At 28.9% G+C, this 24815-nt stretch overlaps 1 protein-coding gene across 7 annotated transcripts in view; it reads right to left on the bottom strand.

The window, feature by feature from the left end:
- Nucleotides 1-237: 237 nt before the first annotated feature.
- Nucleotides 238-24815, bottom strand: part of LOC107452904 (solute carrier family 12 member 8) — a 37198-nt gene continuing 12620 nt past the window's right edge. For 6 of the 7 annotated variants that reach the window (XM_071177876.1, XM_071177877.1, XM_071177878.1 and 3 more), the window contains 11 exons: nt 23958-24071; nt 21071-21272; nt 20694-20781; nt 17062-17208; nt 15213-15482; nt 10735-10936; nt 9165-9247; nt 8949-9066; nt 8804-8861; nt 3771-3982; nt 238-3113 (listed from right to left, as the gene is read on the bottom strand). In XM_071177876.1, coding sequence (XP_071033977.1) covers nt 3811-3982; nt 8804-8861; nt 8949-9066; nt 9165-9247; nt 10735-10936; nt 15213-15482; nt 17062-17208; nt 20694-20781; nt 21071-21272; nt 23958-24071 — 1454 coding nt within the window. In that variant the 3' untranslated portion in view covers nt 238-3113; nt 3771-3810. Of the gene's footprint in view, nt 3114-3770; nt 3983-8803; nt 8862-8948; nt 9067-9164; nt 9248-10734; nt 10937-15212; nt 15483-17061; nt 17209-20693; nt 20782-21070; nt 21273-23957; nt 24072-24815 lie in introns of those variants that run through there. The other variant, XR_006226378.2, reaches the window with a different exon arrangement.

Here is a 24815-nt window from a genome sequence, read left to right as displayed (position 1 = left end):
CTACTTTTTCTAAATGAATTGCAAGCTAAAAAAATGCAACTTTTCACAAATTTTAAAGCATGTAAATAAAACTTTTTGCCTTATCCGTAACTAAAAATATTGTTAAGCTATTTCACCACCGAAAAATCAATCTTTCTCCTGTCACCTTGCCTTATCTTTGTAAAGAAAGGAGAGAAAATGGAACTGCACTCNAATTGCTAAAGGAACAAGGTTTATGGATATCGAAATCCTTATTTAAAGTAGTTCTTTTGTACTGTGCATGCATAAAAAAATTACATTCTTTTTTTTTATAATTTTGTTGTGAATCATACTTGGCAACTAATGAAAAAAGTCTTATTTGAATATCTTAAAAACGTAAAAAGTTTTGAGCAATTTTTTATGTGGTTTTGCACTTTTTAGAATAAAGCTTCAAAAATTTTATTTTGTTCTTTTGCTGTCAGCTTATAAGGTAGTATCATTTGCAATTTCACAATTAGTAGAAAACCTCTGATCATTTACTTTAAAAGAATACAAAAACTACATAGAAAAGTGCTTGAAACCTTTTACGTTTTTACTATATTGAAACAAAACTTTTTTCATCAGTTGCGAAAAACGATTCACTACAAAATCATGAAATTTTTTCCCCCCGTGTGCACTGTAAAAAAAGAACTACTTTAAATACCTTTATCTTGCGTAGTTTTAAGCTAACTTTTTTCAAAATTTTAAAACAAATTCTTTTTATTTAATATTAAATTGCTCTAAAAATTTTGTTTAATTTTAGAGAATATTTTTAAAATTATAACAAAAAAAACAAGACCAAAAAATTTAGTTTTTTTATAGAAATGTCCATATCTCTATAAATATTTAAGTTATAATTACAAAATTTTATGAAGTAATTACAAATAAAAACCAAAGCAATCGATACAAGTTACAAGTTTATTGCTTGATTTCCTGGCATAGGGTGTTAAAAAAACTTGTTTTCTTTCATTATTTATTGTCGGTTCCTCAAACCTCTGAAAGCTTTAAACTTTTTTGCTAAATATGAAAAAATGCATAAACTACGCACTTCTAAAGTTACAAAATAATCCTTTGAGTATTTGAGAAATTAAAAAAAAAAATGTCAAAAACTGAAAGTGTTTCATTCATTATTGTAGGGCAGTGTATATAGGGGAGGAGAGAAATAAAAAATTTAAAAGCATAGTCTAGTTTCATCTTTTTGACCTGGTCACTTTTGGCAGTATATTCAGTATAGCAGTATATTGAAAAAACGTTGCCGCTATACTTAACTATTTACTTTTTCTGTATCAAAATCAATTTAATTCCATTTATATGATTCATATTGAAAGGTGGTAACAACTTTCAGGAGAAACAAATCCCCAGATTCGCTGTTTTTTTGTTCTTGCTGTTTTTTTGTATATGACGACAAAAGCTTAGTTAATCTTACTCTTTTACATAAAATATATTGTAAAAAACTAGCTTCTCATTAAAGTTGAAAATAAATAATTTAATAAAAAAATCTTACAAGAAATAAATAAAAAAACACATTATATTTAAAAGACTCAGATAGCAGTAAGGAGATGTAATTTATAGTACATACATTATATTTTCTTTTGTACTGCTACTATTTATGATAACATTCATTATGCTTTTGCTAATTTCAATTTAATCTTATAAACACAGATGTAATAATAAAGCAAAAAAAAATCCTTTTTTAGCTGATATCTATATTTATTAGGACATATATCAGGACAAGTATCAGAAAATAATTTAACTTTTTTTTTAAATATTGTATTAAGGTAATTGATATTTAATTATTCATAAATTTAATTGTACAATAATATTTTTAGTACCGCAAATTAATATCGTTTTCCAAATTTTTTTGGAACATCAATTAAACTTTTAAATTGATAAAAATTTCCAGACTTTCGGCTTTCTTTGTTCCGTGACCACCCCTGCATTTCAATGATTATCTATTCATATTTAAGAATAAGAACTTAAACATAAAAAGGAAAATAATAAATTATGATATTATATTAGAAATTAATAGAGAGAAAATAAGTCGAACAATGCATACAATTTAAAAAAATTAAACTTACATCTATAATAATCATTAGTAAGTTGAAAAATTAACATTGATTTATTTACAAGAAAAATGAGCCAAATAAGCTTCTATGTTATGTTATAGGTTTCTAAATAATTAACAAACATAGTAGAAACAAACAAAATAATTAATTGCAAAACTTTAAAGAAGTATCAGCAATTAGTTTTTATTTGGCACATTATGTTCAGCAAAAAGTAATTCTCGAGGCCCAAGTTCTAAAGTTTCAAAAACAAGCATAATGTAGAAAAAATATCACTTTTTTTTTAAATAATTGGGTAAATAAAACAATTTGATAAAGGAAGCTAAAAACAGCATACAAATGCAATAAATAAACACCATATATGAATAAAAGAATAGAGTATATGAAAGCAGCAAGGGTAGAAAATTAACACATACAGCAGAAAGTCCAGTATTTGGATGTCTTTTTCTGGAAAGGTTCATTTCTATATCACTTTCCAAAAATCAAACCAAAAATAAACAAAGAATTTTCTTCCGTTTTTTTTTTAATAAATTGAAAAATTATCTCCATGACTGTAAATTAACTAGAGCTGAAATCTGAGCTAAAATAGATGTAGGCAACAAAAATTAAAGATTTGCTTGAAACATTGTCAATTTTGTGCTCCTCTTTAGTTTTTATCATTTCGATAATATTTTTACATTCAATATTTATCGTGAGACATGATATTAATGTCGTATTGTGAAAATATTTATTTAAATATATTGTTATTACAATAACAATGTATAAAAAATATCAATGTTTCATGAAATATCATCTGGTAATAAAATTGAGTAAATATCATTTCATAATTGTATAAACTTAATTTTATAACATATTCATTCAATATAAAATAATATATATATACATATATATTTGGAAAAATTCTTTGGTCACAATTGATTATTTAAAAAAAATTATATTCCTGATGATTCCTTATACAAGACTTTCTACTGTAATAAAAAAAAAAATTAAGTAGTATGCGAACAAAAATATTTTTTTTTCAATCTTCAATCTTTGCCAGCAAAGACTAGTCATCTGAAATGAGATGATACTTCGTGTAAATTATAAGATAAATTGTATTTTTAAATATAGAACACAGGTGCAAGCAAATTTGAAATAAAATAAAATAAAAGAAGAAAAAAAACTCAAGCAGATGACAGGTTAGTGGCTGCCAATTTGGAAACTCATTGTCTCACTTTAGTACAGTAGTAGTAAGTCTGTACAGCAGTCTTTAAGTCTGTTGAAAACATATTAAAATGTATCCCTTTTTCCCCTTTGTGCCAACTTATGGCAATTCTGCAGAGTTTTTCTTGTGGAGATTGGACAGTGCTTATTACAGGGTATCTGCTACATTTCAGATTTTCAAATTCATGACTTTCCATGACTAAATACAAAATTTTCTCTGACAAAAACACAACAATAAATTTAAAAAAGCATTATAATAATATTAATTGAAATGATTGGCATAACCAAAACTGTTATACTCTGCAGAATCATATTTACAGATTTTAAATTTAAAAAACAGAGGAAAGAAAGAAACACAGAGGAATACAAAAGTAAATATTTTTTTTTCTGCAGAATTATATTCTAAAGATACTTTTCTTGTTCATCGGAAAGGAAGAAAAACTCCCGATTTTTCTGTTCTCATTTCGGAATATTTTTAATTACTTACATACAGGCGAAATAACTTACCAATTTGTAAGTAAACATCTCGTATGCATTAGGATTGTAGTTAATCATTTTGTAAACCATCCGCAGGAGGAACACTCTCAATGGTCTTTGAGTGGTGGTATCTCTTTCTAGAAGCAAAATCTGCATTGTCTTCAGTTAATTGGGCTTCTTTTACTTCCATTTCAGGCAAAATTGGAGCCACGACAATTTGATCGTAGTTAATTATTTTACATCTAGGAATTTAAAAATCACATTAGATTCAGTAGGAGGAGACACAAGACCATTAAATTTTTATGTTAGAAATTTTGGTAATTTTTGTACATACAAAACTGTAATACAAAACTTATGTAAATGCAAAATATAACTTTTGTATATATAAAATTTTGTGTATACAAAACCTTATATATATATTTTTTCATATATACAGCTTTGTATGTACAGTTTTGTATATACAAAACAAAGCTTATGCACCAAATTAAAATAAACAAATAAATAAAACATTGGAAAATTAAGGGATTGATACCTAATAATAGAAATTCTTACATTTCAAGTTATTTCAAAATGATTTTAATTTTTTAAAAATAATTTTAATTTATCTAAAAAAAAATCGGATCAAGAATAAAGTTAAGAACAAATGTTACTTGAAATACTTTCAAAAACATTTGATTAAATTGTCGGGGGAAAAAAAACGCAAATTTAAATTTTTATGTTAAAAAAAAGTGAACAAAATACTAATTAAAAAATGGCATTTGAAAAGATAAATCTTCATATCATTTTATGCAATATTCATTCAAAAATTTAATTATAAACAGAAATTATTTGAATTTGCTAAAATAAATGAATTTCTCAAATGAACACATCTCAATTGAAATAATAAAATATGTTCACAATAATAAGAAATTTAATTTTTCATTAAAGCTTATAAAAATGTGACACAAAATGTGTATTTTAAAAATAAATGTATTTAAAATTATAACTCTTGAAATCAGTGCATTCTAAATAATAGTGACCAAAAATTTTAAAAATTAAATTAAAACTGTCTAAAAAAAGTTATTGTATAAGGGTAATTTTTAATTATGTGTAATTAAATAACTCTATTAATTAGTATCTCATTACAACATACTTAAATATGCATAGTTAACCAAATACATTGGTACATAAGTGACCATAGACACTCGATTCCCGATAACTCTGAATCAGAGAGGATTAAAGAAAAACTTTGACTTTAGTTTGCATTTTTTGTTTCTTAATGCATCTTCCTCAAAGTTCATAAAATCTGCACTTACATTCTACTTCGTTAAGTCCATCTACTTTCACAAGCTCTCTCTCTTATTGTTCTTTAAAAAATCCAAATTTTCGGGGGAAACAAACTTTTTAATTGTCATTTCACTTACATCATTATTCCAAGCACAGGAAACCAGTTGCATGGCTTCTACATCAATTTTAATTGGGACATTGCCCTCAATATCTTTTATAGTTTTCTAGACTTGTTTGTCTAAAAAGTTAGACAAGTTTATGATGACTTAGTCAAGACAAGTTATGTTAGACTTAGTTAGTCATGTTAGACAAGTTATGTTAGACTTAGTTTTATGATGTCCTGATCCATCAGCTGTAATGTCTCTCTAGTCTTTAAAACAGAAATTGCAACTTTGCTTTCAAATTATACAGATTACTCTAAGCATTAAGTTTATCAGCAAAAAGTACCACTTTTTTGTCTTTTAACTTGAAATATTTTAATTTCCACATAAAATCATTAAAAAAAAGTTGCTCTTATCCAGAGGAAAAGTTTTCCCATGTTTTAAACAAAAGGTTTTTTGATACTTTCCAATCACAAGCAAAGGCAATTTTCCAGTACCTGAAGCATTGCCTTTGACTAAGACTATCAAGCACTCCTTGTTCATTTTGTTTCTTGAGTAATTTTCAACTTTGAACATGATTGTCTTCTTAGGAAGACATTTGAAAAACAGACCTATTTCATCAATATTGAAAACATTTTCACAGTATCCTTGAAACAAAATGGGTAAGTTTCATTAATCCACTTTTCATATATTTTGTTAGAGACTTTTTTATTCCCCATGGAGAGTTCAAAAAATGATGTTATGTCTAATTTTAAACTTTTTAAGCCACCCAGAGCTCATGTTAAAATTCTCAATCGTCAACAAAGCAGCAAAATTCTTCGCTTTATCCTGCTCCGCTAATAAGAATATCATTATTTGAATTCCAGTTTGTTTTAAGATTAATTTTTTTTTAAAAATTCAACTGATATTATAAAATATCCTGCTTTGCTCGGGGTTTTAATATTTACGTTAGTGCCTTTTTAAACTATCGTTTCCGTTTGGTAATTTTCGAGTGTTGTTTCTATTTAATTTGATTAACAAGTTTTTCTTTTATTATATCGTTTTCTTTTTGCCTTATAATTAGATATGAAATATATTGAGTTTTTTTAATCAATAATTAATAGTTAACACTAATTAATTAGCATATTTGAAGTTACTCCCAGGAACCATTAAGATTGACACTCAGTACGTGAAAATCACATCATTAGAAAGAAAGTTATTGCCAAATATAAATAGCTTCCTAAACCCTCAATTTATGATCTAATCTTCTCGAAATTTTGCTTATCCTCCCCTATTTTGCGCGTTAGGAATTCAAATATGTAAAAAAACATATATATATTTTCAGAGAAAGTGAGTTTTTGTGTCAGATTTCAACTTTATTAATAGTTAATATTGATTAATTATCATATTTGAAGTTACTCTCAGGAACCATTAAGATTGACACAGAGTACGTGAAAATCCGATCATTAGAACAAAAGTTATTTAGGGTGATATCTTTTCTATTTTGTGCACTGTACATATGGACATGGGGTAAGCATTGTTAATCTGTGGTAATTTTGGTTTTCTTCACATGCAAGACAAAAACAATAAAAAAAGGGATCTAGCTGCATAGTTTAATGTAAAAACACATGTTATTAAATTAGGAAAGTAACGAAAATGGTAAAAAAACATACAACAAGGTGGCCACTCAAATCAGATTTCAAATTTCCCTGATTTTTCCGGATAAAAATCTTAAAATTTCCAGGTTTTTGCTTCTTCTTTCTTATAAAGTGTAGGATGTGTACAAGAAAAGTGTCTATATTATAAAAATTTTTACTCAAAATGTTATTTTTTTAACATATCATCTTGAAAAAAATAATTCATTTTGACAATTTGGCAAGATATTTTTTTGTTTATTTTTTAATGTTTTGGTACAAAATTTTGAATCAAAAATCATATATTGACCAACAAAAGACTAAATTAAATATTAATATACAGTTGGTTCTTAAAAAAACTTTTTCTTTTTAAATTAAAATATGTTATAAAAGGTTAAAATGAAATAAAAAAAATTAGCATTATTAATGCAACAATTGTAACGATTTGTCGACAAACATTGCTGATAGCGATTGTAAAAATATGTGTGATTGTAAAAATTTGTGAATACAAGGTTTGCTGAGAAAAAATAATTCACAGATTTCTTTGAATGGGAGTAGAAAAGCTTTCAGAAAAAGAGTGCAAGATAAAATTTATTATCATTAAATTATAATCAACTAATTTTTGGAGAATTTTATAAAGTTAAAAATACAAAAACATTTTGTCAAAATAGAAAAACCAAACCACCAAACAGGGCTAGAAAAAACTCAGAAACTTTACCCGTCCCCGAGGACGGCCTGTCCAACAATGTACCTGTCCTCCTTTGACCTGTAGCTTTTAAATAAATGAGAATTTAATTTTCTCTTATTTATTACAAGCATTTATGTAAATTGCACAATGAATTCGTAGTTACTAAGATTACATTATTCAATAATAAAAGAATTAACGGGATTTCTAGATTAGAGGGTCATTTTAGAAGTGAGGCTCAATAAGACTCTTGTAAGATAACAAAAATTGAAAATGTATCACGAACATTAATGGGAAAATGGCCGTCCGTGCGGACGTCGGATTCGAGAAATTAGCTGCCCGCGAGGAATTTTTGACCGCCGAGGACGGGCAGTTTTTCGAGCCCAGCCACCAAAGTATCGGAACAAACTTAAATGGATTCAGCCCAAGGACAGAATTTAAAAACAGAAGCTAACATCCTAATCCCCAGAATCTTTCCTAAATTGCATGGTCCCATAGCGTTCAAAGGTTTCTACATTCGTTTAGCAACCGTGGGAGAATTTTATGGGGCATTCTAGTTTAACAAAGCTGTAATGGAGCAAATTTTGATGCAAGCAAAGTATCGCCAAGTTGATGATATTTCAACTGTTTGGCGATACATTTCCGCTTGAAAAAAGTGGGTAGAATGGATGAAATAATTTAAATTACGAAAATTAGTAAATAATTTAAAATAGTGAAATTAAAAAAAATTATCAAAGAAAAAATTTCCAGCTTTTCTTTAAAATTCCCTGATTTTTCCGGGTTTTTATTCAAATTTCCCTGATATTTCCAGGTTTTTTCCAGTATAAAAAAAATTCCCTGATAATTCCAGGTTTTCCAGGTGGGTGGCCACCCTGTACAATTTATGCGTCATCATATTTTTAAATTTAAAAATGATTATTAAAACCTTTTTTCTACAAGAAATGTGTCTCCCATTTTTAATAAAATTTAAAATTGCCTAAAGCAAGATATTGATTTAAAATAAATTAATATTGAATAAAATAACTTAATATTGAACAGAAACTATAATTACTAATAACTTATAACAATTACTAATTACTTATGACTTAATATTGAATAAAAAATTTTGTATCTGAGACTATAGATATCACTGACCCTTGTTTTTTACTCTTTAGATTTATTGGAATTATTATTCAGATTTATTATTTAGATTCAGTTATTAGATTTAGCTTAATGTTTTGCAATAAACAAAAACCAAAAAAAAAACATTTTCAAAATTTAAAAAAAAGAACTTGTTCTAATTTGCAGTAAAAAAATATTATTTAAATACTACTATGAAATATTAATAAAAACAACAGAAATAATATATATATTTATCATTTCAAATAAAGTTTACAAAATAGTAAAAAAAAAAAATACCCCAAGCATAGGTAGAACAAGTTTTTTAGCCAAGGAAATAGTCTAAATTCTGCTATACCTGAAAAAAAAAATATATATAAATAAAAAACAAAAATTAATTCGACATTAAGGTTTTTAGTGCAAAAATTTAATATAAAATAAATACCACGAAAATTTCCAGGATTAACCTGCCCAATGTAAAACCACAAAAGTAACAATACTGCAAACGCAGCGAAAGCATATATCCACTGAACTAAAAACATCATGGCTATCTTCACACAAGCCTATAACAGAAAATAAAAAATATGTGTTGAATAGATTTCACATATTATTTTAATATACTATAACTTAACTGCCGAAAGAAATAATAATTAATAATCACCCCAAATAATGCAAGCCATCTGTTACAAAAAATAGTATACCATCTCTTTTGTTTGCTTGTTATTTCATTTCGATAATATTCAGCTAAAATATTTAAAAAAATACTGATAAATTTCTTAATACAGATAACTTCATTGATAAATACTTAAAAGGATACTAATGGGAAAAAAATAAAGCAACTGAACTGAATACTTAATATATGTTAACAAGAGAAATATTTAATATTTAAAATATAGATAAATAAAAATATTAATAAATATTTTTAAGACATAAACAAGGAAATTTACAAATATTCTTAATACAATTAAACAATATAAACATAAGCTAAGTAAACAGCCAGTCTATTTACACATTTCTTTACATTACATTCCCCAAAAAATTATTAGGATTGAATAACAGCTGCAGAAGCGGTGGAACAAATAACAAATTACGTTATTTAACCCCCTTTATAAGGTGATGGGAAGTATATTTTCCACCACGTAAAATCAGTTTTTAAATGTCTATAGGAAGCTGTTTTGCCACCTATAATTTGCTGATAAGTTCAGAAAATGCTGTTGTTCATTTATGTTGCACTAAAGCTTTTCAATGGGCTATTGGTGACGGTCTGGGAAACATCCCTGAGGATGATCCAAAGACACGTCATCACAATTTTGATCCTCTGCAGAGGAGATGGCACCCCCGCTTCGGTAGCCCAACGACCTGCATGCGAAGTCGAGCACTTTACAGTTGAACAGTTTTAACAAGGACCAATCCCGCACACCCTCGGTCCTTACAAAGACTGATCCAAGTGGTCACCCACCCGCACACTGACCGCAGCCAGCGATGCTTGACTTCGGTGATCTGCTGCAAATGCAAAAAAGAAAAAAAATTCGAGAGAATGGCTTTGCTCATATACATAAACATGGCTAACAGTAAAGGTTAGTGTGAGGTCAGGAAGAGAGGCTGACATTGGGGCACTATTTTATCTTGTGTGTCATATGTTCATTCAACCATTTTTTATAAAGTAAAAAATATTATAAAGTTTCTCATTAACTACTTCTTATTCTTGTTAAAAATATTGTTTCGCATCGAAAAATCATTTCTTATTAAAAATATTCTAAATTATAAAGTTTCTTTGTAGAACACAATATTATAAATTTGGTCATTTATAATCACAGAAGTTCATGTTTATGAACAGTTCTTTAAAGTAAGTAATATTTGAAGAATCCCACCCACCTACTACTCCACAAAAAAATGGTCTAAGAAATCAATTTAAATTTAAGCAAAACCCTAAATTAATTTCTTTGTATAATCAATCTCAATTTCCAAAATATATAAAAGTTAAAATTATATAATGAGAGTGAAATATGAATTACGATTATTGCAAAGTACTCATAGAGTAAACTAAACAACATAAAAGGGGTGCATTTATAATTTCTGTATTTATTATAATTATTGTCAAAGGAAGTGCTACTAAAGCGTCCAACGAATGTATATCAATACATTACAAGTGTTAAAGGGAGCTGCACTCTAGAACACTTGTGACAATTTGTAAGTAAGCATAAAGTGTTTACAAATGAAAATATGATTACCTTCACCTGGAGTTTTTGCTGCAGGTTGCGTAACACAAATTTGAGAATTTAGACTATCAACACTACGGACAGAACTGTGCTCATCGGGAGATGTTAAAGGAGAGTCCGTAGGGCTCAGGCTCATGCTACTCCCTTCTCGAACTAATCCACGTTTATGATGCGGCACACGCTCTGGAAACAGTTCGTCTAAGTCGGCATCAGTCTAAAAACAACAATTCACAATAATAAAAAAAAGAGAAAAAATCCTAATTTTACTTAACAATACTTTTTGCAGACAAAAATTTCAAAATAAAACTTGTTTAACTAATGAAAAAGATTTAACAATGTTTGCTTGAGTAATTAACATAAACCAGGGAATTGATTGGCCAGGTAAACAAATTCTACAGACAACCTACAAATCGGTTAAAAAATGTCCTATATATGTATTTCTATAGGTTTTTCCAATGAAATAATTCTTTATTTTGAAAATTTATGTTTGTAAAAAAAACTAAAATGTACAAAATGCAACTGTATGATGCCATATTTAAGCACCCCAAAACAGATTCTCCGGTAACTGAGTGGTAAAGCTTCGCACACTCCTGCCACAGGTCCTGGGTTTGATCCTCGAGCTGGGCAAGGTTGACTCAGCCTTTCATCCTGTCAGTGGGTGGATAAAATCAGTACCAAGCATGCTTGGGAACTAAACACTGGGGAACACCTAAATGGAACATCTGCTCTGGCTCCCCAGAGCCCAAGGTCAAGAAAATTGAGATGGGCACAGTAGGCCTTGGCCCTCTATGGACTGTTGCACCACTGAGTTTAGTTTAAAACAGATTTTATAACAAAGTATCATATGGGACAAAATTTTGTGAGTCCAAATTCCTCAGATTAAAAATAAATCTCACATTTACAAAATATTTTGGTACAGAATTTCTAACCAATGAAATGCAAGCAATCACTAAAATTTGTCCTAGCATCAGTCTAAAGTAAAAAAGAATTGTCTAAAAATTATTTAACTCACTCACACTAAGCCACTTTTAATAACAAAATGCATTTCTTCATTTTTATTACAAGCCTATTTATAAATAAAGTTAAAAACTGTGTGTAAATAAATCAAATTGTAAGGTGAAAATAAAGTGAACATACCTGCCAATATTGGAGAAATAAAATAACGGAGATTTCACTAGCGACATTTTTTAGGCTAAGAGTTAAGTTTTGATACATGATGCATATAAGCACTTACATTTAGCAAACTAAAAAATATGTATATGAATCTTTATCTAAAGAAGATTTTTTAAAACCATTTGTAATTACTTAAACTACTTTTTTTTAATATTTTCTTTTATACGTTTAACAGCTTTTTTGGGGTTCACGACTACTAATGTTCAACTCTGTAGCCTTATAATTTTGAACCCAATCCAGAAGACAAGGGAACTCCTGGATCAAGTATTGGGAGAAATCTGCCTTCATGGAGACATTTGTGATGGAACTAGCCTGCATTTGCGTTGCATGGAGAGGAAGACCACGAGAACTTTCCAGGGGTAGTCTGACAGCAAGGGGACTCATACCCATGATTCGTCAACCACTGAGTATATTTCACGTCAGCACTGTGGTCGGTGCGAGCCGAGTGCGGAATTCGAATCAACCAGCCGTTGCGTCGCTTTGATCGACCACGGCTCTTACTTAAACTATTTTTTATTTATTTTATAACCGATGTTGAACAGCTAACCCAATTTTTTGGTTCACGACTACTAACGTTCAACTCAGTAGCCTTGTAATTTTGAATCCAATCCAGAAGACAAGGGAACTCCTGGATCAAGTATTGGGAGAAATGTGCGTTCGTGGAGGATTTTTTGATGGAACTAACCCATATTTGCGTTATATGGAGAGGAAGACCACAAAAACCTTCCACGGTTAGCCTGAGGGTAAGGGGACTCTAACCCATGATTCGTCTACTACTGAGGATAATTCACGTCAGCACTGTGGTCGGTGCAAGTCGGATGCTGAATTTATATCAATCAACCATCGCCGGCATTCGAACCAGGTTCACCTCATTGGAAGGTGAACTCTCTATTCCCTGAGCCATCACGGCTTATTGAAGTTATAAAGAAGTCCTATTTATCATTTTTTATTTTAAAAATCTATACAACCGCCTATTGGCCACATCTAAGTTTGTGTTTATAAAAATGTGCACCATTAATGTTGTTATTTGTAATTATTGTTTAATTTGTATTTTAAATGTTGTTTAAATGTTTAATTTAAGGTTTGGGTAATTATAACAACCAATTCACTCCCGCCATGTTGAAAGGAGATATTGAGGGGGAAAAGATAGTACAGCTCTCCTGTGCAGCTGATTGTGCTTTAGCAGTTTCAAGTATGACTTCTATTCTACTTCTACTATTATCAAACTTAAAGCAACACTTTAATTCAAGTAATTGTATTTTGCTTTGCTAAATAATTTTAAATGCTAATAAACTATAATGTAAAATTTGACTTACTTTAAAAATTTATTTTGTTGTAATAATTTAAAACAGTATTTTTGTTCAGAGTANGAGGATTTTTTGATGGAACTAACCCACATTTGTTCACTACTTATGTTCAACTCAGCCTTGTAATTTTGAATCCAATCCAGAAGACAAGGGAACTCCTGGATCAAGTATTGGGAGAAATTTGCGTTCGTGGAGGATTTTTTGATGGAACTAACTCGCATTTGCGTTATTTGGAGAGGAAGACCACGAAAACCTTCCACAGTTAGCCTGAGGGTAAGGGGACTCCAACCCATGATTCGTCTACTACTGAGGATAATTCACGTCAGCACTGTGGTCGGTGCAAGTCGGATGCTGAATTTATATCAATCAACCATCGCCGGCATTCGAACCAGGTTCACCTCATTGGAAGGTGAACTCTCTATTCCCTGAGCCATCACGGCTTATTAATACTATAAAGAAGTCCTTTTTATCATTTTTTATTTTAAAAATCTATGCAGCCACCTATTGGCCACATCTAAGTTAGTGTTTATAAAAATGTGCACTATTAATGTTGTTTTTTGTAATTATTGTCACACTTGTATTGTAAATATTGTTTAAATGTTTTATTTAAGGTCTGGGTAATTATAACAACCAATTCACTCCCGCCATGTTGAAAGGAGATATTGAGGGAGAAAAGATAGTACAGCTTTCCTGTGCAGCTGATAGTGCTTTAGCAGTTTCAAGTATGACTTCTGTTCTACTTCTATTATCAAACTTAAAGCAACACTTTAAATATTTTTAAATATTTTTATATAGCTTTGCTAAATATTTTTAAATGCTAATAAACTATATAATGTAAAATTTGACTTACTTTGAAAATTTATTTTGTTGTAATAATTTAAAACAGTATTTTTGTTTAGAGTATATATTATGTTATTATTATTTTGATTTAGTTTTTAACTATTAACATATACTTGGAATATATAACTTGCTAAAAACCTGTAATGAGAAATAAATTTTTAGGTATTTTTCTTGAATTATTTATTGTACATTATTGGTTTACTATAGCAGTTATTTTTACACAACAGTTCAAAGCCACAGCTCTTTCTCTTTCCTCATTTACAATTTTTTGTCCTTATTTTTTTCTTTCCGATTCCAGGTAAAGGAGGTGTCTTTGAATGGGGTTGGTGCAAGCTGGATGCGGAATTCGTATCTACCAGCCATTGCTGGGATCGAACCCCGGCCCACCTCATTGGAAGGCAAAAGCTCTATCCCCTGAGCCATTGCAGCTCTACTTAAACTATTAACACTCAACATACTGCAGTACTGGCCATAGCACCATCTATTGAGGAATAGGAGAAGTATTTTTGTCATCAGTGGATATTTTATCGCCAATTTTTTGTTTTGTTTTTTTAAGTTTCCACAAATATGAAGAAATTTGAGAATATGTGGGTATACAGGAGATAGTCGTAAAATACAGGAGTCTTCGTTAAAAAAACAGGAGACTTGGCATGTACAGACGTGATTGTGAGCCCAACTCAAAACCCCTGAAAATTTCTCCAATAAAATCATTAATTACGTATTGCAAAAAATTAACGTCTTTATAAATTTAAATTATTGATATTTTCAAAACATGAAATTCTAAATAAATTATATGCAGCATAATTTAAATTAATAATTATGCACAAGTTTACTTTTATCTCTAATCACATTTATTATTCTACTAGAAAAAATATTTACAAATGAGAGAGATGCCAAGTATAAATTCGAGTTCTTATATTTCTAAATAAAACAAAAAATTTTTTTTAATACATAAATGTGATAAAAAATTTCTTGAAACTTTCGGACCTCGGATTTCCGGATTGCGTTTGCCGAAAAATCCGGAAATCCGGATTTTTTCTGGAGCACAATCATCTCTGCACGTATGAGTGAATATAATTTAGAATTTATGATAAAAAAATGCCATAAATAGCGAAACAAAACAGATTTCATTCAAAAAATTTAAACAGTAAGCAACCATATTTGTTTTACCTTGGCTGAACCATAAGCTCGCTTATGGTTTAAATCCACTACAAAAGATGGACTCTGAACCTTTTGCTCGCTGTATCTCTCTTCTCGTTTTCTTTGAATATCAAAACTCATGGCAAGGGAGAAATATGCATACTCAACAGAGGCATAAGTGAAAAGAAATGGAATTGTGACTATTGGCGCCAAGGTATTGATGCTTCCAATCAGAACAAATATAAAGGTAACACTAGCAAAAAGTATAAGTGAGTATATGGGTACTTTGTTGGGTCCTTTCTGAAATCAAATGGAAAAAAAATTATTATCATTAGAGAAATTTTATTTGAATGCTACAATAGAAGACAGTAAATTTATATTAAAATTTTATTTGAAATGAATTCATTTTATAATTCTTGATAAAATTGTAAAAATAAATTTTTTCAAGCACTTTGTAACAGGAAACAAATTATCACAAGAAAATAGAAGCAAGAAATAAACTCAATTTCACTTTTATTAAATCGTTTGTTACCTGGTTCTTTCTAGTTTCTGACCAGTTTCATAATTTTTATCATACTTGTCTCCTTCTGACGAGAAGCAACATGTTTTGGATGCCATAAACACATGAAGCTTTTTACTAATTTTTATTATGAAAGGAAAAAAAGAAGTAATTGTTTCAAGCACTTAGTCAAAATTTTAACAAAAATATTAAAAAAATTAAGGAAGAAATTAAAACATAAATTTTTAATTTGATTAAATAGAGCGACATTAAAGGTCTGTTGGCGCAAGTTGGAAAATTAACTTAAAACAACTTAATTTCAAACATGATCTACAAAGGGAATAATACTATAATAAATTAGTAATTCATAAAAATACTTTAAGCATGAACACTTTCTTAATGCACTTTATTTGTAACCCTTCAAAAGTTGTGCAATAATTGTAAAATAGCTTAATTTTATATTAATAATGAAATCTTCAATTGTAAATTTATTAAATTGCCAGGAAAAAGATATCATACAAAGTTAGTTTTCTAATTTCCACTAGATCAGAGTTTAAAGTAACAAATACTATGGGGGGGATTTTGAATTAAAAAAGAATTTTTAACATTGGTAGGAATAAGAAATTCTAGAGAAATAACTGCCACTTCAAATTAGTTAATATGGATATTTTGTTATTCATATGTGAATTAAAGACATTAGTTATAAAATATAAAATGGTTCAATAAATGGAAATTAATTATAAAATATAAAATGGTGCAATAATTATAAAATGGTTCAATTTATATATTAAATAATAATAAAATCTTTGATTGTAAAATTATTAAATTGTCAGGAAAAAGATGTTATAGAAAATAGAATAGTTTTCGGATTTCCACTAGATCAGAGTTTGAAGTAACGGAAACTATGGGGGGGGGGGGGATTTTGAATTAAAAAATAATTTTTAACATTGGTATGAATAAGAAATTCTAGAGAAATAACTGAAACTTCAATTTAGCTAATATTTTAAGTTATGCATACTAGAATTAAAGAAATTTCACTGTATTTTATAAATATATACTCTGTTTAAATAAAAATTACTGTATACACAGCGAATTCTGACTAAAAATTAATTGCAATGCTATTACTGTATTTTAAAAAGATAATTTAGTTGATTCAAATTTTATCAATCAATGTTTTGTTGGTCCATTAAAAAAAATTTGTAATAAGATCTTTACGTCGAAGTGTGAACTAAAAAAAATACTAATATTCTAAATTTTAATTGATACATTTAAAAAAAAAAAAATATTACAATTCAAAATTTTGATTTCATTTTTTAAACAAGTGTGTATAACTTCAAAGATAATTCACAGAACAGAATTCATGAAGAAAGAGATACATACACCTTTGCCCAAGAATCTTAAGAGTGGTATGACATTCTCATTGGCCATACTTTGAATAATCCTGGGTGTAGCATAGAGAGCGCCCAGACAGGCAGACATTGCAGATATATATAGACCAGCTAAGAAGAGAACACCAATGGCAGACACCTACATTATAGATTAACTCTAATCAAACAACTTTTAGGTACCACAAATTGGTAAACATGAAAATAAAAAATAAACAAGCAATACAATATTTTTTTTTTTAGTCATTTCCTACTTAGGTCAACTAAGAAAATTTTTATTTTAGTTAAATTTTATTAAATACAGCACAGAACCCGTTATCCGGAAATCAGAAAACCGGAAAACCAAAAAACCGGAACGAAATTCAATACATTTTCCCGCTATTTTAAAAGAAAAAATTTTTTTTCCTCATAAGATTTTAGGATTTTTTTTTCTTTTTTGAAAGATGTTTACCCTAGCATCATTTTGGAAATAATCATTAGTGTATTACTTCGTTTTTTCAAGATTATTTCCAAATATTTTTTTTTTTTTTAGTTGGGTTTAACAATAAAAAAAAAACGACTTTTTGTAGCGATTCAGAAAACCGGAAAAATCAGTTATCCGGAATAGCGATGGTCCCGATCGTTCCGGATAATCGGTTCCCTACTGTACATAATAATGTAAAAAATTTGTAAAATTAATATGATATTGGGAGCTATTAGTTTGAGAGCAAGTAATTAGATTTCTGTCCCCTTAACTAGGCTTATATTACATCATTGAATAACTACGTTTACTTTAAGATACTCTACACCAGAGGTCGCCAAAGTGGTCTATATAGACCCCCAGGGGTCTATGTAGCAAAAGCGGGGGTCGATCTGAGCCAGGCGGTCGAATGGGGGTCGATTCGAATCGGAAGGGTCAATTGGGGGTCGAAGAAAAAACAGTTCTTAATACGCAAATCATACATACCTAATTGAGTATGTAAAATTTGTGAATTTTTTTTATAATTGACTTAATATCAGTTTCTTTATAGAACATAAATTCATAAACGTATATTTATTCTGGGAAGACAAGTATTTACGTACCAGTGGCACGAACTCTGCACTTCTGGTTTATAAGTCAATGTGCTCTTGTCCAAATGTNAATCTTTAGCTGATGAGCAATCCTGACAGAAAATTCATATTGATCCCACTGACACCTTACACGTGCACTATCTGCTAGGGTTGGAAATATCTGCTTGGTTTGTTTAGGAATGGGAAAGTGAGATAAAAGAAGCTTATCGCTAAATTCCCCTCTATAGATGGTTTTAAAAACCGGTATATGTATTTATTTTAAAGTAAAAATTTCAGAATTATTACAAAAAAAAAAATGAAGAAAAAAATCAGCTGAAGACAGAAAAAAGTTCATTATATCCAACTTCCTCACTTTTTTGGTTCACTATATCCACAAAAAATAACATTATACGTGTATAGCAAAGAACGGGACCTAACATTTCGTTTACTATATCCGGGAGTTCACTATAAACACTGTTCACTATAGCGGGGTTTGACTGTAGTAACATTTAAAACAATGACAAACGCTTAACCAATCAGAAAATTCCATTTCGTTCTTCGCTATTTAATTAATGAATTAATTGCTGAGAAAACTGAATCCACTACAAGTTCAAAAAAACGTATTCGAACTTCAGTGGCTGAATAAAAAGTATTTTATTAGTGCTTGAAAATTTGAACAAGATATAGGGAGAGTGTGAACTAATAGTTGGAATTGGAAAGAAAAAAAACGATAGCATTCTCCCGAGGAAAAATTAGACTATCTGTTTGACTTTTCATACCCAAATAACGTAAAAACCCTCTTTGTTGCAAAGACATGTGCAGGAAACCGAATTTATTTCATGCATAGCGACCAGTACAAATTAAAGCTTTACAGATTATTTTGAGACACTATTTTTTATATAAAATTCTGAATTTTTAGATGTAGAAAAATGTTCAAGTAAAAAAAGTAGGGAAATAACAATTTTATCAAATTAATATTCAACAACTCAATAAATTAGATCTGATCAACGCCTTATAGTCATTTAAATTTAGCGGCTGTTCCTACTTTTGAGAAATGAAATAATAAACCACAAAATTTCTTGGATTTGTGATACAAGCTTTTCATCAATAGGACTATTAAATAAGAAATAATTGGTGGAATTCATTTTTTTAAAGTTGCAAAACTGAATTTTTTCTTATTCCTTTTTTTTTCTCTCACACTTTATGAAGCATAGCAATCAACTATTTTGTTAATGAACTGATATTCAGCACGAATTCATGAATGAGTAAATTAGTGTAAACAATAACAAGATTTCAAATCTGGAACTGAGCATTGAAAACATCCATTTTATCCCTCTACTTTTTTATGTTTACCACACAATGTGCGCATACCCTCGATACTAAAGAAAATTTTATTATGGAGATTTGCATTTAAATTTGTAAATTCTAAATAGTCATGAGTTATATATTGATTTAAGGAAATTAATATAACATCATGAATAAAAGTAAAGGTAGCCATGTTATCTTCAGTTGTAATGCCCTCAGCTAAAGTTAAATAGAATTTATAAACAAAATGTTAAAGAATACACTTCATATTTTAAACTGTACAAGAAAACATTAAAATAGAATCATCATCATCATCATAGTTGGCTAGACAGCCTAATGTGCCAGACTTCCGATTTATCTTTGATCTCCAATTTTTTTCATTAATTGCGAGAAAATCAGACTCCACTGAGTCAGCCCAGCTCAACCGCGGCCTTTCCCGCTTTCTCTTTCCAGTGGGTCTAAAAAGCAGTATCTTTTTTATTGTGTTGTCGTCACTCATTTGAATCACGTGGGTGATCCAATTCATTCGATTTATTTTATTAAAATAGAATGGCATGACTTATTAAGCTTAGGCATAAAAACATAGTAGAGATAGTAACCTATAAGTCTTATTAAGACTTGCAAGCACAACCTGTGCTTAGCTTTAGATGGTTCTTCATCCATACAACAAAAGTTTTCTTAGTTAAATAATTGAGAAGAAAAAAAAACATTTGAAAAAGTAATCTAAAGTCAATCATAACTTAATATAGGTAGTTAGGTGTTTTATTTACATAACACTTGAGCTGCACAATGGGCTATTGGCGACGATTTGGGAAACATCCCCGAGGATAATCCGATGACATACCACCACAATTTTGATCCTCTGCAGAGGGGAGGGCTCCCACGCTTTGGTAGTTCAACGACCTACGTGGGAAGTTGAACACTTTATGGTAGAACAGTTTAACGAGGACCAATAGTGGTCAGTGGTGCTTGATTATGGTGTTCTACTGGGATCTGTGTATTATTATTAGATAATATAGAAAGTAGAATAGTTTTCTGATTTCCACTAGATCAGAATGCCCTCCCCTGCTTTGGTAGTTTGACGAAATACACATGAAGTTGAGTACTTTACGGCAGAACCAATACCGCACACCCTTGGTCCCTACATAGGCAGATCAACTATGGAACTATGTAGTAAATTAGGGAAATGTCACAATTTTCATAAACAATGGATTAAACATAAATTTCATTTTAAATATTCCTTCACATAATATAATTTTTTGATATTAGCTATATCAAAATTTCAATATTTACTTTTTCAGCTATCATGTAATCAGTATGTAAAGCCCAGCGTTGGCAGGTTGCTCCTAAGCCCACAACAAACATCATGTAAATAAAAAAGCTGAAAGGAAACAAAATCCACACATAAAGTAAATAACATTCAAAATTTATAATAAAATTCGAGATAAGAAAGTTAATGTTATTTCTTAGCTACACGTGTACATTTGCCTCAAAACTAAAAATATTGTCACTGAGTAAAATAGTCATAGAAAGTTATTATTCTGAAAGTGATATTCCAATGCATAAAAAATTCATTAGATAATTCCTAGAGAAATTTTAAAACAGAGTTTCCATTCGTTCAACAAAGTAAAAATTAAGGATATTTTTTAATTTAAGGACAAATCCCTTACCTAGTTCCAACTGATGCAAGCGTCCCAGTTGGAATGTCTTTGGAAGGATTGTGCAAGTCTCCACTCATGTTGATTCCAGCCAGTATGCCTGTCATGGCTGGAAAAAATACTCCAAACACAGTAAACCAATTTTCCCCATCATTATAATCAGGACCAGTGTTGTTCTTCAGATTAGCCAAATCATAGCCAACAACTCCATGAACTAGATTTCAAAAAGGGAAAAGAAGAAACACAATTTACTAGAGTTAGGGATAATTAAAGGTAATTGTTGCACAAAGTGAAAAAACCGGAATATTTCATGCATTCATACATGATTCACATTTAACATAATTTTTTAAATTAACATTTATTAAACTACCTACTAATGCAAAATATATCCCACCTTCAAAGTAATGAGAAAAAATATCTTTAAAAAATCGTGATATTGAATTTCAAAATCGTGGGAATATGAACAACGATATTGGATTTCAAAATAGTGTGAATATGAATCGAGATATTGGATTTTAAAATCGTGTGAATATGAACCGCCATATTGGATTTTAAAAACACAAAAATATAGTATTGTGACACTGAATTTTTAAATCGCGTAAATATGAAACACTGAGCAAAATTTTTCGATTGCATAAATACAAATCACAATGCGTAGTCTTTAAATCACATATAAATATTAAAATCTATGTTTCATATTACAAACATGTGAATACGAATCGCAATATTGGATTTTAAACTCGCGTGAATGTGAATCGTGATATTAGGCTTTAAAAACGTATAAATGCGAATCTCGATAATGGACTTACAAATCATGTGGATAGGAAGTACGGTGTACGATTTCTGACACGTATGAATGCTAATCGCAGCGTGCAGCTTTCATATCAATTAAATACAAAATTTAATGTTTGATAGTAAAATCGCGTGAATAAGAATCGCGATATTTGATTCCGATGCAGTTCCAAACATTCTAAATGGCGAAAATTCGCCAAACCAAAAGAATAAAATTGGCGGGAAAATGTATGTAAGCGTCTTATTAACGAGATTCAGAAAAAACTTCAAAATATTGTCGGATTATAAGTTTTTAAATCTTGGAAGTCATCAAACTAATGGCCTTTAGATGCGCGGAATTCTACAATATTCACACAAAAATTACATGCCTCGCTTCTAGTTTTTAGACCAGGGAAAATGTGAAATTTCAGGGTACCCCCTGAGAAAAATCTCCCCTGGACGAGAAGGAAGTACAATACACCCAAACATGGCTATAGTAAAATAGTGAAAACACTTATGTGTAGAGAGCAAAATAAAAAAGAGAACACCTTAATTCATTATAGACAAAGCATAGAAACAGTATGAAATGTGGCCTTATTTTTATTGAAAAATGCTTAAATTACATTCATTAAGGCATAAAACAAGTTTCATGCATGAAAATAGTTCTTTTAAGAAATAAAATAGGGCCTATCTGCACCATTGACCAAATCAATCAACAAATCATTTAGTTGAGCATTATTATTATTTTTTTCATGAAATTTGCTTTCATTTTTATTTTATTTACGTAGCTTGCAATTTCAACCCATCATAAAACATATTATTAATCTCAAATGGTATGATTATACATTTTACAAAATTTGAATTTGTCAATAACCGTCTCGTCTCAAGTTAACATAGCTGCCAACATGGATAGGAAAAAAATCCAGTAGACTTTACGAAATAACATAAATTTCAATAATTGTTGCATAATGTACTAAATATTTTACACGTAAGGAATTTTAGGGATTTTTATAGTCATTAAAATAAAAATACTGTAATATTTTCCAGGTATGATTTCACATTAAATGATTTTGAAATGTTATGCATTATGTTTATCAACAATTTTGAATAATAATAGGCATTTAATTCATCAAAGATAGTAAACTAGATTTTATAAACGAGGCCTACTTTATCATGTATTAGTGAGACTTATTTAAATATTCAAGCAAGCAACAATCTGCACAAAAATTCTACTTCAATAGGGATTTTTTAAGGAAACTTACTCAATTTTAGGAATTTTTCTAAAATGTACAGAAACCAGGAGAATTTTAATCATAGAGGAACTGGCAAAATCCAGTAGAGTTGGCAGCTGTGAGTTAAGGAACTAGAATTGTTAAAAAAATTCTCAACAAAAAGTCTACACCCCAATCAAAAGTAATAAAACTTTATAGACGACTTCCAAACCCTTAAAAATAGCAGAAAAATGAAGTAAGTGAAAAATATACCTCACAAGGCAAATAAAATATTATATTCAAATGGTGCGTTTATGCACCTTTGGCCGAAAATGGGTTAATAGATTTAGATATTAAATTTTCCTTTGATAAGATGCTATCTTAATGGTTTGAGAGGCTAAACTAAATTATACTAATTAATTTTTAGAGAGAATATTTTGAGTTACAAAATCAGACACAAAAATTACTTCTGCTGGATCTTTAATTTTCAAACTATGGCGGGTTGCTTGCTTTAAATAGACTTAATATTTTGTATGGAATTTTTAAAAAAATGAAGTAATAATGACTTGAGTGTAATCAGTTGAATATTCAGTATTTTAAGTAATGTTCTAACTGAAAAAAAAAGAATAAAAAACTCAAAACTATTATCAACAATCGAACTGTCTCTTAATTTTGTGTCATTTATTTTATTTCATTCTGCTCTTCGTGTTTTGAGTAAAAACTTTTGCCTCGTTAAAGTTGGAATATGTTTGGAAAGCATCATGAATATCCAGAAGAATACGTATGTAAGTGAATTGATACATATTTTTATTAATTTCTTCTCTCACTTTTTTTAAATTGTTTTTTTTTTTTAAAAGCAGCTATAGTTTTAAGTTTCTTATTCTTTTTCTATGCATATAATAAGTGTAGAATCGTACCAAAGTCAACTTGGATAAAAGTACCAACTGCAAAGTCAAGTGCGGATAAAAGCAATAAAATCAACAGTCCAAACTGCAATCGCACTACCCATTTGACACCAGCCAAATTAATAGCTAGAAAAAATAAAAAGCTAAATTAACAAAACTTCATACAAATGACATGTAACTTATTTACTAATAACAAATGACAAACAAACCACTTTATCTATTTAAAAACAAAAATATCTCTAACACACTGCTTTAGATAAGCAGTAGGCAACAATAGAGATGTAACGGATAGTGATTTTAGCCAAACTTTTATATATATGAATATATATACATATATATGAATATATATACATATATATGAATATATATACATATATATGAATATATATACATATATATGAATATATATACATATATATGAATATATATACATATATATGAATATATATACATATATATGAATATATATACATATATATGAATATATATACATATATATGAATATATATACATATATATGAATATATATACATATATATGAATATATATACATATATATGAATATATATACATATATATGAATATATATACATATATATGAATATATATACATATATATGAATATATATACATATATATGAATATATATACATATATATGAATATATATACATATATATGAATATATATACATATATATGAATATATATACATATATATGAATATATATACATATATATGAATATATATACATATATATGAATATATATACATATATATGAATATATATACATATATATGAATATATATACATATATATGAATATATATACATATATATGAATATATATACATATATATGAATATATATA

The sequence above is a fragment of the Parasteatoda tepidariorum genome, chromosome 2, assembly GCF_043381705.1.
Source record: "Parasteatoda tepidariorum isolate YZ-2023 chromosome 2, CAS_Ptep_4.0, whole genome shotgun sequence".
Lineage (NCBI taxonomy): Eukaryota > Metazoa > Arthropoda > Arachnida > Araneae > Theridiidae > Parasteatoda > Parasteatoda tepidariorum.
The sequence above is the reverse complement of the archived record's forward strand: the minus strand, read 5'-3'. Positions and strand labels throughout refer to the sequence as shown.